At 38.0% G+C, this 19,656-nt stretch overlaps 1 protein-coding gene and 1 long non-coding RNA gene across 3 annotated transcripts; both read left to right on the top strand.

Annotated features, from left to right (window-relative positions):
- Positions 1 to 3,398: 3,398 nt before the first annotated feature.
- LOC311097555 (uncharacterized protein) lies at positions 3,399 to 4,562 on the top strand (the record flags this gene model as incomplete). The annotated part of the gene is made up of 1 exon (XM_084137337.1): positions 3,399 to 4,562. A coding segment is annotated over one exon (1,164 nt), but the record flags the coding sequence as incomplete, so codon positions are not given.
- Positions 4,563 to 4,713: 151 nt separating this feature from the next.
- LOC311077536 lies at positions 4,714 to 8,416 on the top strand. Of its 2 annotated transcripts, none has more exons than XR_014604919.1 (3): positions 4,714 to 4,981; positions 7,546 to 7,639; positions 7,929 to 8,416. It is a non-coding gene; the product is annotated as an uncharacterized lncRNA (long non-coding RNA). The 2 variants fall into 2 exon arrangements; XR_014604920.1 differs by having other exon boundaries at positions 7,543 to 7,639.
- Positions 8,417 to 19,656: the final 11,240 nt, after the last annotated feature.

The raw sequence follows: 19,656 nt of genomic DNA, 5'->3' as shown, positions 1-19,656 counted from the left end.
GATGATCTGCTGATGATCCTGAATGGCTTGTTGAATGAGTGTTGATAGTCTGAGGCTCATCAATATTAACAGATCTGCTGAAAACACTCTTTATTTCATGACAATAGTTCCTGTTTTCACCTCATTTATTATGCTGATGTCTTCAGATCTCCTGTAAATTGACACTTAAAGCTCATTTCATTGGTGTCAGCAGACTGAGGGGATTTGTTGGTTACTATGTGTAGCCTATGTTTATTTCTGTTTATGCTTTTTTGAACTCTTTTTCTTACCATTATTTACATTCCGAATAATTTCATTACGTTATTGGTATTCTGTTACCAATAAGTATAAAAAACAAACTCGGTAACTGATATATTTTTTTAGTTTGGGCAGATCAGTTCCTCCCACTAAAATTGACCATCAATGAAGCCCCTCCCATGTCAATCACATCATCAGTGAAGCTCCTCTCACAGCAGTCACATCATCAGTGAAGCTCCTCCCACAGTAATTATCCAATAAATGCTGTAAATTCCCATCAGCTACAAGTGAAGACAAGCATCAGAGCATCAGGAAGAGCTGAAATCTGCACAGACTGAGTTTATTAAAGAGGACAGTGAGAACATGAGTGATCCAGAACCCTGCAGAATGAAACACACTGAAGATCCTGAAGAACAAAGAGGTTGGTGTTTATTCTTCATTCATTCATGATGCACTCTAAAAAATAAAACATTGGGTCAACAAAAAAAAATATGTTAACGTTTTCCACTAGAATTTTTACGTTAAGACTGCTGGCAGAATTACATTAATTCAAAGCGATGTTTTGAGTACGGTGAATTACCTTTTAGGTAATAAAATAAAACGCATTTCTAAGTAACATGAACTTAATAATTTTCAACATGAATGCAAGTAATTAAGTTGATCCAACATAATGTTTTAAGTTAGGTGAAGTTTTTTGGCCACAATAAAACACATTTCTAAGTAACATGAACTTAATAATTAAGTTGATCTCTGCAAGAGTTAAAGGGTAAGTTCGGTATTTTACACTTAAAGCCCTGTTTACAGATCGTTTCTGATTAAATAGAACGGTTAAGATTAAAATTTTGACACATGCTGCTGTCCCGAGAATTTTAGGTTTCTTTTGCTTTCCCCAAAACCTCTAGAATGGGTGTATAGGTGCACTGGAACAATCCTTCATAAAACACATTTAAAAAAAAACGCATTTGTCCAGCTCATCCTGGACAAATATTTGCGGAAACACCAGACTACACTTTTAATCTACTAAAATGAATGATTTCTAATGAATGATTTCTAAAACTTCAGAATAAATCAAGATGTAACATTTATTTGTCAGGTAAAAATGTATCATGCCAATTACAGAAGTAAATGATTAAAAACCAATTCAGAAAATATATAACATCATTCACTCAAAGATTACTCTAAAAGTAAGCAATGTTTTCCTGACAGAGATACACAGTGGTGTGAGTGCAACAGGAAAACACTGAAACAGTATGTACATGTGTCAGGGCTTTCCAACAGGAAACATCACTGTGGGGGATGATCCTGGTAAAGAGTCCCCAAGTCTGCTCTGTCACCTCGCCTTAAGTACCAGATCAGGGGCCGTATTCACAAAGCATTTTATCTTACCACTAGGAGTACTCCTAAATCGCACTAAAAGATTTTAGCTAGGAGTTTTCTCTTAAAAGTTATTCACAACGCCTTTCAGACCTACTCTTAGTAAAGAAAAATGACAACTCCTAAACTAAGAGTGAGTCTTCGTTGCTATAGATGACGTCATTACTCATGCACGAGCTTGACTGAAGTGACCACCTTGATTGGCTGATGATTGTAACGCGGGAATGATTCCAAACTCCTCCCCTACGATGATGAGTGACAGGTGACAGGTCTGAGAATGCGTGCGCTACACAAGTAGTGCGAAGGACGGAAGATGATGAATAACTGAATAAATAGCCTAAATGAATAAAGAGTAAGGCTAAACAAATAGCCTAGTAGCCTAATGAAACATGGATTGATGCAATATCTTTGCAACATTATTGAATTAATCTGTCACTATATGCCTCTGCCTACATTTGCAAAGAGAAGAACATTTTAATTTGATTCACAATGAAACGTTACAATTAGTTTACATGCAATGAGTAGCCTAGTTTTGATTGTTGTTGGTGGCGTTATTGCATCCCTAGTTATGCCTACAATGCAAACTTGTTCCCTCGCGATTGAAAGCTCCTGTAGCCGCCGCATACACATTTCAAAACATTGCAACGTGAAATGCCACAAAAAGCGGTTTGTGAATAGGTCTTAGTGAGTTAGGAGTCCTCTCGACTTCTTTTAAGCTGTCCCAGGCTTAGGTGCTACTTTTAGAGCTAAAATGCTTCGTGAATTACTCTTAGTCAAAAAAATTAGGAGTCCTAAAGTTACGAGTGACACGCCCGTTATTTTTAGGAGTTGCTCCTAAATTCGCCAGTTAGGAGCTACTTTTAGCCTTAAAATTCTTTGTGAATACGGCCCCTGAACAAAAGGGGTTATACAAATGTTGTTTAGAGTTGTTTGGGCCAATCCATGTACCCCAGGGGGTAGCACCTGGTTTCAGGAGATATCGTAAAGAGATATCAGCCAGAGAGGAGAAACAGGATTCTCCTAAGTTCTCAATCTTTTGCTGCAATGAAATTAAGACCATTTTACCAATCACACTGCGACACTTAAAAATGATACCAGACATGAAAAGGAAAAAACAACATATTCACAAGATACATCATATGCGATATATAGACAATCTTAATGAACTTTCAGTGCCTTGAGGAAGGAGAGGGGGGATGAGTTGAAGTCAAACAAGGGGACAAGGAGATAAGTTTGGGCAGGAAGAGGTCCTGAGCTCTGTCTTTGCTATCTGCTGTCCAGGGTGCATTTTATGGCTTTATTGTAGGGTGAGCTTGTTTTATCAGGAAAATCAGTTCTTACACTAATACTTTATTAAAATCATTCAAATATTAATGTACCGTGAACTGACATGAACAAACAATGAACAGCTGTATTTTTATTAACTAATGTTACAGTAACTAATGAACCTTATTGTAATGTGTTACCAATATGGCAGCATTGTATATTTTAATGTTAATATCATGTTAGGTAATTGTTTCATTTATCAAAAATTTGTAATAGTTCTTGCTAAAGAAACATGGGATTCGTGCCTAAGATAAATTTACCTTATTCATGGAAAGTTTCAAGGACATATAATCAATTTATAAAAAGGCATCAAATTATCATAATATTTTATAACAGTTGTCTACTTTCTACTATTACATCAGGACTCACTTTCATGTCCTTTCACTTTATATTTCTCTCTTTTAATTATTTTGATGTACTGAATATTAAATGTAATTTTTTTTTCTTTGATTTCAGACCTGATGGAAGAGAGCGAGGAGAGTGAAGAACTGAGTGAAGTGGAGGAGGAACATCATGTCAAACCTGGAGAAAAAACTTTGAGTCGCTCAAAGACTAAAAAGACATTTTTAAAGAAAAGAAGAGCCAAGAAATCTTTCACCTGCACTCAGTGTGGAAACAGTTTCACACGCAAGCGTAATCTTGATGCTCACATGAGGATCCACACCGGAGAGAAGCCGTTCACATGTGATCGGTGTGGAAAGAGGTTCTCATGTAAACAAAATCTTGCGCGTCACATGAAGATCCACACCGGAGATAAGCCGTTCTCATGTGATCGGTGTGGAAAAGCATTTCTCTGTGCATCAAAGCTGAGGATACACCTGACAGTTCATACGAAGGAGAAGCCGCATTCATGTTCTGTGTGTGGAAAGAGTTTTTCATTGCGGCAAACTTTACAAAGACATCAAAAAAGACACATTGGTGTGAGAGAGTACATGTGCTTTGAGTGTGAGAAGACTTTTATTACAGCGAGCGATTTAAAACTGCACCAGAGAATTCACACTGGAGAAAAACCTTACAAGTGTTCACACTGTGACAAGAGATTCAATCATTTAATAAGTCTGAAAACCCATGAGATGATCCACACTGGAGAGAAACCTTACAAGTGTTCACACTGTGACAAGAGATTCAATCGCTCATCAAATCTGAAAACACATGAGAGGATCCACACTGGAGAGAAGCCACTTGCATGTGATCAGTGTGGAAAGAGTTTCTCTTTTAAAAGTAACCTGAAGATACACATGATGATCCACACTGGAGAGAAGCCGCATGTATGCCATCAGTGTGGAAACAATTTCATATGCAAACATGATCTTGATGTTCACATGAGAGTTCACACCGGAGAGAAGCCGTATGCATGTGATCAGTGTGGGAAAAGTTTCAGTCGATCTTCACACCTTAAGGTTCACATGAGGATCCACACCGGAGAGAAGCCGTTCTCATGTGATCAATGCGGCAAACCATTTATATGTGCATCAGAGCTGAAGAGACACCTGTCAGTTCATATGAAGGAGAAGCCGCATTCATGTTCTGTGTGTGGAAAGAGTTTTTCACAGCTGCAAACTTTACATACACATCAGAAAATACATACTGGTGTGAGAGAGTACATGTGCTTTGAGTGTGAGAAGACTTTTATTACAGCGAGCGATTTAAAACTGCACCAGAGAATTCACACTGGAGAAAAACCTTACAAGTGTTCACACTGTGACAAGAGATTCAGTCGATCATCACATCTGAAAACACATGAGAGGATTCACACTGGAGAAAAACATTACAAGTGTTCACACTGTGAAAAGAGATTCATTTGTTCATCAGATCATAAAAAACATGAGAGGATCCACACTGGAGAAAAACCTTACAAGTGTTCACGCTGTGAAAAGAGATTCAGTGTGTTATCATCTTTGAAAAAACATGAGATGATCCACAGCAGAGAGAAGCCGCACACGTGTGATCAGTGTGGAGAGAGTTTCTCTTTTAAAACTCCCCTGAAGAGACACATGAAGATCCATGCAGTGGAGAAACCACATAAACCCAGTCTGAGATCACGGTGAGTAGTTTATTTTCATGTTCTAAACAGCAATATATAGTAATATACACCTAGGATGAGTTGAGGGTGAGTAAATCATGGGCACTGATTTGGAAGCCAGGAGAAACATTGAGCCTTGAACAAACAAGTTCATGAAGTTTTAAATTATAAGGCTTTTAAAAGTCCATCACCAATATTCCCTGTGGATTTAATGTAGTAATGCTAACTGTAACCATGGTATTGTGGCAGAAATAGACAAATGTAGCGCTTATACCTGTATTTATTTCCTGTTTTCGGTTGAAGTCCATAGTAGTCAATTGTCGAGTTCATGCCTGTGATCATAGATAACTAACTGCATGAACTCGACAATCGACTACTGTGGACTTCACATCTACTGCAGTCAGATTCAAATACAGGTATGTGCGCTGGCTGAAATAACATCACTTTTATTCATATCTTTCACATCTACTGCAGTCAGATTCACACATGTTCACTCTGAAGGAATCATCTAACATGGATGTGCACTTGTAATGACACATCAAGGATGTTAAGAGGCTAAAAGCAGGTTTAAAACTTGCCCCATTGAAGTCAACAGGGTGCAAATTTTAAAAAGAGGATAACACGGTGTAGGCAACACCAATTTTTGTCATTGTTCTCACAAAAAAAAATTGTGTATGTGTGTGTTTTGTCCCACATGGAAATAACCTATATAAAGATATGTTTTAATATAGGTTTTAATATAGGTTTTTAATATATGTGGCATATATAAAATTGGCCATTTTCCTATATTATATGCACCTATAGGTATGTTCACCTATATATGCACCTATATGTTCACCTATATATGTAACTATATTTTCACCTATATGTTTACCTATATATTAGTCAAATTATTAAAATCCATAGCTACTAGGCCTACACTGTAAAAAAAAAAAAAATCCGGTATAATCGGTAAATCTCTGGCAGCAAAGTTTCCAGACGGATTCCGTTAAAATACAGCAAATAACCATTTCACAAAATTACAGGCAAAAACCGTGAAAATACAGAATTGGCTTTAGTCAAAATGAATTAAATTACAGTACATTACTGTTGATAATGGCTTATTAAACCGTGGAAAAACTGATAAATGATGTCAAATTACATTAAAAAACATTTAACTTTCAAGTTAAACTGTAAATTTAGGGTTTTATAAAGTTATTTTATAATAATACTGTCTATCTACAGTAATTATCTTTTAATAATTCAATACAGGTGTAGCCTATGTAGGGTAGGCTACTGTATGTACAAATACTATTATTTAACCTTAAAAAAACTCACATTAACCCCCACATGCTTAATAATCTGTAAGGAAAACATATTGAATAGATGCAGATTTCTGCAGTTATACCTTCTTTTCTTTGTTTTCTAATTTCACAGAAAAAATCTGTAAAATATTACTTTGTAAAAATACAGACAAGTTCCTTTTAAAAAACGTAAAATATATGTAAAACCAAAATACAAGCAATTACCTGTACATTTAATAGTGGATCTTTAAATTACAGCAAATATCTGTAACATAACAGGCATTCACTGTAATGACAAAACGGTAAAATTCTGTAAAAAAAATACAGACCATTACCTGTAAAATTACACTTTTTTTTACAGTGTAGACAACATAAATAAAACCCCAAAATGTAGAAATTTACATTATTTATTTACTTAAGAACAAACAAATAGTACAAGAACAAAAATAAGACAAAAAACTGAACAGAAAAAAAAAAAACAATTTATCTTTTTGATCTTCTCAGCTCCGTGAGCTTCGAATTGATAGATGTGCCTATCTGAGCTAGGCATCATGTATGACAGTTGCCAAAGTGAGATATGAGCTACAGAATGACCAACCTGCCATGAGCTATATAGGAGACATATCTTGTATGTAAATATAGGGCTTATATGTGGATATAAAGAAGCAATACAGGAGACCTATATGGCCTGTATATGCACATATATATGCACCTCAATTTTGCCTATATGTGGCATATATACGCATATATGCAGCATATATATTATCATATATGTGCATATATGCTGTATATATGCAGCATATTATGTGCATATAAACTGCATATAGGTTTCATATATGTATCCTCATATAGGTTTTTTCCATGTGGGGTAATGTATGATTTCATTTCTGTCAAGCTGTTGGTGAAAATAAGAGCTTGTTCTTCAGTGATTTTCCTGGTAAAAAAAAAGGTTAATAAGTGGAATTCCACAAAGGGAATACCACATCAGAGCAAACATCACATGCATCTGTACGACGTGTTAAACTGTATGCTTAAGAGTTTATTTGAAGCGCTGAATATGAAGCATTTTCATGTTTAGGAAAACTTGGCTTGTTTCAGCACTAGATGATTTATGTTAGTTTTGTTTGTTGTGTTGTTGTGGCTTCAACAAAACCTGATAATCTTAAATTACATGATCAAGGTCACTATATTTTTCAACATGTGAAAGTACAAGTAGCCTTAGTACTTAGTTCAGAGTCTGAAATATTGATTTTTCCTCTCTCATCATGATTGTAAGAAATGAAACTTGTTTGTTTTTAGCAGAACTGCCAGAAAGCATCTGGAAGGAGAGGACGGAGAGAACGCCAGTGATCCAGAACCTGCAGAATGAAACATCATGATACTGAAGAACAAAGAGGTTGGTGTTTATTCTTGATTCCTCATTCATTCTTCATGATGAAGAACATGCTGATGCTCACCAGATTTACATTGTTTCATGACCAAACTAGTGATATATAACACAAATCATCTTCATGATATTAAAATAGATCATAATCGTGCACAGCAGTTGTTGACCAGATTTGATGAGATTAAAAGGACTATTTTGTGTGATCTATCTATCATGAGTGATCTTGACTTTGAGCTTCACTTTTCATTTCACATTTGTCTCTCATTTGAAATCTCACATGATTTAATGTTTCTTTTAGACCTGATGGACGCGAACGAGAAAGGAAAACAGAAGCCTAAAAAACTCTACAAATGTAAATGAAGTCTGAAGATTCTCAAGAGGATCCACAGCGGAGAGAAACTTTACACATGTGATCAATGCGGGAAGAGTTTCACTCGGGCCTTCGTTCTGAAATCACTTCTGCCTTCTCATTCAGAAGAAGAGCACCAGAAAAATTACACTGGAAAAACACTTTCATGTTCAGGAGCTGAAGAAGAGGCCGTAACACTTTCAACAGAGACATGAATCTGATATTAATTTTAACTCATTCATTGTTTTTCAGAGATCAGTCTCATTAGTTTTAATTTTTATACATTTTTTTTTGTATCAAGTAATGATTGATTAAACTCATTATAATTTTATCAACAGCTTGTTGTTATTGTCTAATTTTATTGTCTGCTTTTTGGTTCCTGTCTTTTTATTGTTTTGGGAACTAAATAATAATGTTCTATGAATGCTCTTTTTATTTTTTTTGCAACAATAATATAATGTTCCCAGAAGGTTACAGGATAGTTATTTTTAACAACATAGACATTTTTAATAATAACATAGAAATAGTTACCAAATATAGAACGTTCCCCAATGGTTATTGTTTATATAAATATGTAAACTAACTTTCAAATTAAAACGCTGCAGATGTTTTTGTATAATGACCTGTACAGAGCTCTGAAACTAGTTTATGCAGCATTTAATAAAATGTAGCAATTAGATTGAATGTGAAAAGCACAGAAATCATAAATTCTTGGGTTTGTTTATATCTTCATTTACTGCTCCTCTGCTCTGCACACGCTTCTCCAACACGTGTTGTTGTACACAGTGCAATGTTTCCGGGATCTACGTCAGAACGCTGCCTCGTTATTGGCCAGTTCTGCGTCAGGATCACACGCATTGGCCGACGCTGGTCATGTGATCAGCACAACACATGCTGAGTCTGCGCTCTGACGTAGAACAACTTTAACAGCGTTGGAGAATGACAGGGAAGAGAAGAAACTGATGAATAAAGTTGTTTATTTTGTTTTGTTTTTGCGCACAAAATGTATTCTAGTCGCTTCATAAACCGCGGTCTGTAAGTTGTGCATCTTTGTCGCCATCTCTGTTTGAAATCTGCAATTGCAGTTATTTGCGTAATTATCTTTACGAGTGTTGTGCATCAGCATGGCTCCTCAGCACGGATGAATAATGTCTGTGGATTGATGTGGACAGAGTGATGGTCATCCAGGAAAAGAACCCATTGAGAATGGCATGTCAACTCTGTAGGAATTGTAATAATGGCAGTACAAAATGCCTCTCATACTCGTCATGATCCCAGTCCAGATGTGTCCGCTTGATGTCCGATGTTGGCACTCTGCCACTCACTTCATGCCAGTCACTCGCTCCCAGACTCACAGATAACAGTGGCCTGAGCTCCTGTATGGTGGGACTAAATTCTTTACAGAAAGTAGTTAGCGCCTCAGCAAATTTCTCACCTGAGTCACTTGGTTTTTGGGCCATGGCTCGGTTTATTTGTTTTTAAGTCCACGGTCTGTAGACCAGCATCGAACCTTCCGGTCCAGCCACTTCAATCATTGGGAGCTGAAACTCCTTTTCTTCCTCTTCTTCTGTTATTTGGGACCTCAGTCCAGTTCTCACTGTCACTCCAGGTTTCAGTCGAGTTGACTTACCTGAGCGTTCAGTTGCAGCTGACCTTGTGGGAGTTCTCTCAGTACCCCTGCTGCTCCCTCGTCTTTTGGTTCCGGTGATGAGGGTTTTATCTCATTGCTAAAAAAATGTATCATCAGGCCCTACTGTCCTATACGCTAGTCCCCTTTTGCATTCCTTTCTCTGCCTCCCCCAACCAGCAATCCTTTTTTTCTTACAATCCACACACACGTCTCACACAACACCCCTTTTGTTCACTCCCCTCTTCCACCGACTCTTGCACCGCTGTAAGCCTAGTGACACTTAAGGTTCCCTCCTCAGGGAAATAATGATATTTTATTAGTTTAGAAAAAATTCCCATGTTCTTTTTTTTAGCAGACCAAACACCGGTTTATCATATCGATCCTCTTTGCCCGTTTTACTCTGAGATTTCCCCATGATGGTGTAAGGGGTGTACAGTGGTAAGACCCAGGACCAGATATGATGAAAGAAGACCGTGAGTCGTGAAGTTCAATCAAATAAGTAAAAGTTTACTGAAGAATAGTTTGCAGTTAAATTGGTAGAGCCAGCGTCAAACTCTCACGAGGAGGTCACAAAGCCAACTCTACCTTACACAAAATCTCACACCAATTATACCTTTTCCAAGGACATACATTACACAATCGTTTACTTCTGATTGGCTAAGAGAACATAAAGTCTAAACAATAATTATTTTTTGATAGATACGTGGGTATATAGTCGTTAATCAGAATAGTTGTCGCCCAATTCAGAGATTTAAGTCCGTGGTGACCTTCCAAGGTCCGAGAAAGACGTCTTCGAGTCTGTATGTTGTACTGTATATCACAGAGTTCAAAACATGTAAAGAATATCAAACGCACACACACAACACTGACGAACAACAGTTCTCTTCAAGGCTGAAGAAGGCCTGAGCTCATTATCAGAAGAGCAGTCCACCATAACAAGCTGATAAAACATTTCACTCCTCAGAAAGCAGGAACGATAATATCCACCTTTACTCCCTTGAGAAATACACATGAGGATGTTCACTTAATGAAAAGCAGATGAAATGGTGTAGAAATTGACCCTCAAACTTATACAAGTCAACTAAGACAGATATATAGAGCAACACATGGGTACAGAGTCTCTCTCGCCGCTCTCTGAATCCCAAGAGAATCATCATCAAAAGGCCTCTTGCATGTGAACACGACCCAAGAGCACACATTGGAATGCACCTAAAAGAAAATGTATATATATATAGTGCTGTCAAAGTTAACGCGTTAATGACGCGTTAACGCAAAATCATATTAACGGCACTATTTTTTTGCGTATTTTCTGTTTGACCCGTGGCCCAACCCCTAGCTGGAGAAATGTAGATACACAGTGTTGCCAACTTAGCGACATTGCAGACCCCTTTAGCGATTTTTTTCCCTTCATAAAAGCGGCCAAACCTTATAGTTTCTGAAAATCGCCGGTAATGCTCTCCCAGCACGCGCGCGCACACCCCTCTCTCTCTCTCTCTCTCTCTCTCTCTCTCTCTCTCTCTCTCTCTCTCTCTCTCTCTCTCTCTCTCTCTCTCTCTCTCTCTCTCTCTCTCAATTCAATTCAATTCAATAAAGCTTTCACGAGTTCACACTTACATATAATTTTGAAGGGGTAAAGTTTAATGCGAATTTGGCGTGCTGTCCGGAGGGAGGGCTCCGAGCTCGAACCCAGAGTACTCCCCCCGTATGTAAGTGTTTAGGACTAGAAGCGTGGAGAAGGGGTGGTGGAGGGATGCTGCAAAAACTGTCAATGAAATGAGATGAGACTGCTGCGTATATATACACCTCTTACCATTGATTGCTGAGTGCTCTCCACTTGTGTTAATTATCTGAACGTGCTCCTCCCAAACCTTGTTAATAAAATGTCATTTATTGGCATGACAAAAATACATTTGTATTGCCAAAGCATGAAAACAACATATAAAATGATTTTGAACATTTAGTACAAAACATAATAATAATAATTCAATAATAATAATTCAATTAAATAAAAATAATAAATAAAAATAGTAAAACAGTTTATGAACATTTCAAAATTCTGTGAACAACTTAGAATTCAGTGTGTAAGTGTTTGTGTGTTTGTTTTGTGTACAAGCGTGTGTGTGTGTGTGAGCGCATCACTGATTGGTCGTCAACTCTCTCTTTTTGTGGCAGGCATCGATGTATCTTGCCGCTAGTATGATACAATCTCTTTTTTCACCTAATAGGTGTTGGAATTGTGTTTTGTTGTTCAATTTGAGGAAGTTAGGGCAAAGTTTTTCAAATTGTGTGTAGAAAGTCCCTCTAATATCCTCATAGTTGGGACAGCTGGTGAGAAAGTGTTGCTCTGTCTCCACCTCTCCCTGGGCACAGTACGGGCAGAGGCGTCTCTCTCTGGGCAGCCAGCTCTGCCTGTATCTGCCCGTCTCCACAGTAAGGCTGTGGTTACTCAGTCTGTACCTCGTCATTCTTCTTCTGAGTGTGCAGTCCTTTACTGCACTCAGGTATTCTGCGGTTGTGTAGTCTCTGTTTAGGGCCAAATAACATTCTAGTTTACTCTGTTTTTGTGTTGTTTGAGTCCAGTAGGTCAGGTAATGCTCTCGTTGAGCTTTTATAATGTGGTTGGGCCGGATTGTGTGGATGAGGGTGTCAGTGTCCTGAGGCTGGTTAGTGTTAGTGGTGTTCGTCTGTGTGTGGAGCCTCAGGACCAGCTGTATGAGCGGGCTCTTCTCAGGGTTCATCTCATGGTTCTTAAGGGCTTTATAATGATAAGAGTTGGGGTCACTCATTTTTAGATGTTTCCAAAATTTGATGGCTCGTTTCTCCACATGTATTAGGAGAGGGTACTGGCCTAATTCTGCCCTGCATGCGTTGTTCGGCGTGTTCCTCTGTACTCTCAGGATACTCTTACAGAACTCGGCATGCAGGGTTTCATTCGGATTTTTGTCCCATTTGTCGAATTGGTGATTTAGGAGAGGACCCCAAACTTCACTGCCATATAATGAAATTGGTTCTATGACTGATTGGAATATTTTGAGCCAGATTCTGATTGGTATTTCAATTTGGATAGATTTTTTGATGGCATAGAAGGCCCTTCTTGCTTTCTCTTTCAGTTCATTCACGGCCAAATTTAGGTTTCCGTTTTCACTTATCTTCAGCCCGAGGTATGTGTAGCTTGTGACATGATCAAGGTTGGTCATACCAAGGGTGAACTTGTGTCCCTTTCCCTGACATCTGGGTCTTTTCTGAAACGTTATTACTTTAGTTTTGGTTGGGTTGACGGTCAGGGCCCAGGTCTGACAGAACTGATGCAGGGTGTCCAGGTTCTGCTGTAGACCCTCTTCTGTTGGAGACAGCAGGACCAGATCATCCGCATACAGCAGGAGCTTTATAGAGGAGTCGTGAAGTGTGAGGCCAGGAGCTGCTGATTCTTCTAGGAGTTTCGCCAATTCATTAATGTAGATGTTGAAGAGGGTCGGTGATAGTGGGCAGCCCTGTCTCACACCCCGCCCTTGAGTGAAGAACTCGGTTCGTTTATGGCCAATTTTAATTGCACATTGATTGTTTGAGTACATCGTTTTTATAATGCTATATGTTTTGCCCCCAATACCTGATTCTAGAAGTTTAGAAAGCAGGCCTTCATGCCAAATCGAATCAAATGCCTTCTGGAAGTCTACGAAGCAAGCGAAAATTTTGGTTTTGTTTTGGTTGATGTATTTATCAATTAGGGTATGCAGGGTGAAGATGTGGTCTGATGTTCTAAAATTTGGTAGGAATCCGATCTGGCTTTTGCTCAGGACACTGTGCTCTGTGAGGAAGTGGACGAGTCTCGTGTTGACGATGCTGCAGAACAGCTTCCCCAGATTGCTGCTCACACAGATGCCTCTGTAATTGTTGGGGTCTGATGTGTCTCCACTCTTGAATATGGGCGATATGAGTCCTCTATTCCAGGTGTCAGGGAAATGGCCAACACTCAGAACCAAGTTGAACAGTTTCATGATGGCCAATTTGAATTTGGGGTTTATGTTTTTAAGCATCTCGTTTAGGATGCCGTCTGGTCCTCTTGCCTTTTTTGTTGGCAGAGCCTGTATTTTATCCATCAGCTCTTCTTCTGTGATTGGGTAGTCTAGTGGATTTTGGTGTTTGCCAATTATGTTTTCTATATGGTTTAATTTTTCATATATTTGTGTTTGATTTATACCCATACACAAAAGAAATATATTTTCAGGATATATTTTGGAATATATGCAAATATTCGAAATTGGCCCAATAAATATATTTCATACTTACATTTCATATATTTTTGTTATATTTCAGAATATATTTCAATGTATTTTTTTCTGTATGGGTCCCCAAAAGTGTCAAAAATATATGTGGCATATATTCCAAATACATTGAAATATATTCTGAAATATAACAAAAATATATGAAATATAAGTATGAAATATATTTATTGGTCCAATTTCAAATATTTGCATATATTCCAAAATATATCCTGAAAATATATTTTAAATATATTTCTTTTGTGTATGGGTATTCATGTCTAATTTGCTATAGAGTTGTTCAAAGTGATTTTTCCAGGTGTCTCTGTCTTGTATTGTAATTTGTTCATGTTTCTTATTGTTTAGGTGATTCCATTTGTCCCAGAAACTGTTTGATTGGACAGAATCTTCAATAGTTTTGAGCTGATTTTTGGATGTACTGTTCTTTCTTCTTTCTGAGTGTGTTTTTATATGTTTTAAGCTCCTCACAATAATGAAAACGTAAATCTGAATCGTCTGGTTGTCTGTGTTTTTGGTTTGCAAGCTGTCTTAAATTTTTCTTTATTCTTTTACAATCCGAATCAAACCATTTTTCATTCTTTTGTTTTTGCTTATGGTTTTTCTTAGTGGTTTTAAGATTAGATATTGTTGCCAGATAATCAAATATGTAATTTATGTTTTCTACAGCCAGATTTACGCCATCTTCATTATGAGGATAATCATAATCCATAAAGTTATCCATGAGTAAGCCCACTTGGGGATGGTCAAATGCGGTCAGGTATTGTTCAGTGCTGTTTTGAGCCCATCTGTAGATGTTTTGGATGTTGTACAGCTTACTGGGTTGTGGGTGTATGTTAGTATTTTCTTCCCTTTTTAGATACAGAGTAATTTGGCTGTGATCCGATTGGGTTGTTAGTGGTTTGACCGTGAATGCTCTGAAAGAGAATATATCTAAGTCTGTGATCATGTAGTCAACTGTTGAGCAACCATGAGATGAGCTGTAGGTGTATCTCCCTAGAGAGTCCCCTCTCACCCTGCCATTGACGAGGTACAGACCGAGGCTTCGTCAGAGCTCAAGTAGAAGCCTGCCGGTTTTATTCTCCTGAGCATCAGAGTTAGTCCTTGAAAAGTTAACACTGTTTTGTTGAAAGCTCTGTCCAAATATATAATTATTCCCGTTGTCTGTGGTGTAGTCGGGTAGGGATCCTGTTCTGGCGTTGAGATCAGGGCCTGGAAGTGGTTGATTTGGCTGTGGAGGGTCTCAAAGATGTTCTCGTTATAGTAAGGAGATTCAGAGGGAGGAATGTACAGAGCACATAAGAATATGTCTCGTGTAGTTTGACTGAGCTGTTTATTAATTTTGAGCCAGATATGAGATTCTTCTTTTTTGAATATTGGATGTATTTATTAATTTCAAGTTTGTGCCAGATTATGATGCCCCCTGAATCTCTCCCACGTGTGACTTTTTTGTGTTTTTGGGACGATATGAGTATTTCCCGATATCCTGGGGGACAGAGAGTGACCTCATCAGTTCTGCGCCATGTTTCCTGTAATATTATTATGTCTATATCTAAAACACTTTTCTTAAAATCTAAGGTTTTGATTTTACATCCAAAACTTGATGAGTTAATGCCTTGGATGTTCCAAACTGTGATTGTCAGTGGTTTCATGCGGTCAATAAACAATTTTAACATTCCTCTAGAATAGAACCAACTCAACTTGAACCCGTTTAAAATGTAAACATACATACATTACATATTTGTATTGTTATTGTGTGTGTTTTTTTTTTTTGTTTTTTTTGTTTTTTTTACATGCGTATATATTAATCGGTGCACCTGTTGAATTTGGTGCACCTCTCTCTCTCTCTCTCTCTCTCTCTCTCTCTCTCTCTCTCTCTCTCTCTCTCTCTCTCTCTCTCTCTCTCTCTCTCTCTCTCTCTCTCTCTCTCTCTCTCTCTCTCTCTCTCTCTCTCTCTCTCTCTCTCTCTCTCTCTCTCTCTCTCTCTCTCTCTCTCTCTCTCTCTCTCTCTCTGCGTCTCGCGCTGGAGAGAGGAGCAGCGCTTTAATTCAGCTAAACACAGATATTATGTTTCTTCTCTAATTTTACATGCAAGTATATCCGAAATTACAGCACAAATATTGTCTTTATCTTATGTGTATTTGATTTCATCAGACGACGGCTCGATTATCAGGATTTTTGTGCAGATTAACATCTTGGAAGGGAGAGTTATGTCTTAATGGGTCATGTTTCAGTCACTATTTCATATTCATTTCGTTGTTTGACAACAGAAACAGTAAAATATACCAATGAAAACAGTTTTATTGAGAATTTAGCTTCATTAAAATGGGCACAGAGAGAGACAAACTAATGTAATAATAAATAATAAATGTACATTTAACATTTTTAAAGAGCTGCCCTGTCATGCAAAATCTAAAAATGTTTGTGTTAATTGCTCAGTGCAAAGAAAGAGAAGTAATGGGAACCTGGTATTTCTTTGCTCTTTCTACATGCATCTAATAGACATGAACAAGTTCTTTGAAAAACGTGTATGACCTTTGAAACATGTCTCCATGCTCTATGTTGACTATGGTTTCAATAATAAACATACATTTGCATAAATCATCCATATTTACCCATGCCCATGTTGATTAGAGTATTACAAGCTTGAAATGTATTAATTTAAGGTACAGTTAGAACAAATAAAAAAAATACGATTAATCGCATTACATTTATTAATCGATTGACAGCCCTTACACACACACACACGCACACACGCACACACACACACGCACACGCGCACGCGCACGCGCACGCACACGCGCACGCGCACGCGCACGCACACGCACACGCACACACACACACACACACACACCATGTGTCATGAATCCCGAACCATTCCGGTCGTGGGTTCGAGTCCTGTCTGGGGCATCTTTGAAATTGTGTATCAAATTGTCATTTCACAGTCCCATGCTGGTGGAACGCTCTCCTTACCCTCATCCGGAATGCAGAATCCCTGACAACATTCAAATGACAGCTGAAAACCCATCTATTCCGTGAGCATTTAACCGCATAATAAAAAAAAACTTATCGGGCTTAAGCTACTCTGAATAATGCCTGAATTTCGTATTTTGAGCACTTCTTGCGTTGTTTTTTACCTCTTCATGATGACTCGCTTAATTTAGTCCTAATTTGTAATTTGCTTTGGATAAAAGCGTCTGCTAAATGACTAAATGTAAATATATATATTGTTGAAGCTGCCATCGTAACATAAAGGGTAGAAAGCCGGCTAAAACATGACGGAGGAATAAACTCACATAGCCATCAGGTTTCATTTGACTGGCGTGCACACACACACAGGGGCATGCAGTCATTTATTAAGTTGCAACACCTGAACAGCCACAATGAATGAACCACACCCCTTAGGTTCACACCCCTTAGACAACAGTCATAATAAGAGCACACTCAAGGTAACCAATGTTCAACACCCCCACTTGCTCTTAGGCTGAATAACATACAGTTATCATGTACATTTACATCACACCAAAAATAAAACACACAAACTTATCAAGCATGACTTTGGTTACAGGTTTGGTCAAAATATCTGCAACCATGGATGCTGTAGGACAATACTCAATAGTTATCTTTCCATCTTCAAGTGCAGATCGAACAAAATGATACTTAATATCAACATGTTTACACCTTTGTCGGCATATAGGGTTTTTAGACAAAGCAATTGCCCCTTGATTGTCCTCATAAATTGTCACTGGTGTGTACATACATTCATTGTCCATTCTATTTAGTAACTGGACAAGATATAGGCTTTCCTGTACAGTAGCTGCCAAGGCCATATACTCAGCTTCACATGTAGAAAGAGCAACTGTGGATTGTTTCTTAGACCTCCAAGAAATAACAGGACCAGTGGTAGACAAACTAAAACAGTAACCAGTGGTACTTCTTCTGTCATTTTGGTCTGCTGCCCAATCAGCATCACTAAATGCAAAGAGATTAAGATTTACATCATTTCTCCTATAACACAATTCCTTATTCACAGTTCCCTTTAAATATCGCAATACATGCTTAGCAGCTACCCAGTGTTGGTTCTTTGGTTCAGAAAAGTGTTGTGACAGCTTACTGACAATGAAACCTAGATCCGGTCTAGTACAGGTCATTAAATAGATCAAGCTACCAACCACTTCTCGATACAACTTTGGATCAACACATTCTCCTTCATTATCAAATTGCATTTTGTTTTCACATGGAGTTGACCTTGGTTTACAATTAATCATATCAAACTTCTCCAAGATCTTAATAATGAACCTTTTCTGGTTCATTTTTATTTCACCATCTCCTTGTGCAAAATCAATACCCAGAAAATGTGTAAGTTTACCAAGATCTTTCATTTTAAATCTTTCCTCCAACATTCTTTTCACATTTTTGAGTATCTGACTATCACTTGCTGCAATAAGAAGATCATCAACCCAAACTATCAATATGATTTTCTCACTTCCAATTTGTTTACTGTAAACACAATGGTCAGCAGGATTTTGAACAAAATCATTTTGAATCAGAAAATCATCTAGCATTTTATTCCAATTCCGCCCTGATTGTTTCAAACCATATAACGATTTGTTAAGTCTACAGACAAGCCTCTCACTTGTTTCTGACTTAACCTCAAATCCTTCCGGCTGTTCCATATATAATTCAGTATCAATAGGGGCATGCAAATATGCGGTCTTTACATCCATTTGATGCAGTTCTAAACCATATTGAGCTGCAATTTGCATTAAACTACGTATTGATGTCATGTCGGCAGTTGGAGAAAAAGTTTCTTTATAATCAATGCCTGCAACTTGACTATACCCTTTCGCCACATACCGAGCTTTGTATGTTGTTCCAACTGGGTTTTCCTTCACTGTGTAGACCCACCTGCCTCCCACTATATTTTTACCTTCAGGTAGTGTTGTAAGGGTAAACGTATCATTCTCTTTAAGAGAGTTCATCTCCTCCTGCATAGCTCTACTCCACAATTCTGACTCTGGTGAACTTATAGCCTCCTTTAGAGTATGGGGTACACCACATGCAACTCTATAACAATAATCAATACTGGTTAGTGCATGGTCATCATCACATTTCACTCTACACTCATAATCTCTCAAATATTGTGGGGGTCTCTTCTCTCTCTGTGGATAACGTCTGCTCTCAACACTTTCTCTTTCACCTGTATTGGGGCTTGGGTCACACGTTCCAGACTTTATGTCCTGGGAATTTATTATTTCTATTATCTCAGGTTTTGATAGGTGAGTTTCAGCACTCTCCCTACGCACTTCATCTTCACACATTGACTGATCTGTCTGAGTGTGGCATTCTGTCCCACTCTTTGTGATAAACTCCACCAACCTACTTTTATTCACTTTTCCTGAGTCTGGATAAAAAACTAGATATGCAGGGCTATTCTTGTCATAACCGACGAAAATCCCTTTTTCACATCGAGAGTCTAACTTTTTCTTGTTCTGTTTGTATGCATAACACTTTGACCCAAATATTTTCATTCTTGAAAGATCAGGCTTCTTTCCAGTCAACATATAGTATGGGGTCTGTCCTACACGTCTGTTAAAACATCTGTTGCGAATAACAGCTGCAGTCTGGATTGCATACGTCCATAACATTTTTGGTAAGTTACTCTCGATTAACATACACCTCGCCATATCAAGTAAAGTTCTCCAGCTCCTCTCAGCTGTCCCATTCTGATGGGGTGAATATGGAGCTGAGGTTTCGTGTCTAATTGCAT

The sequence above is a fragment of the Abramis brama genome (genome assembly GCF_963993115.1).
Source record: "Abramis brama genome assembly, chromosome: 1".
Classification (NCBI taxonomy): Eukaryota; Metazoa; Chordata; class Actinopteri; order Cypriniformes; family Leuciscidae; genus Abramis; species Abramis brama.
Note: the sequence above shows the minus strand (reverse complement) of the source record. Positions and strands in the feature narration are given on the sequence as shown.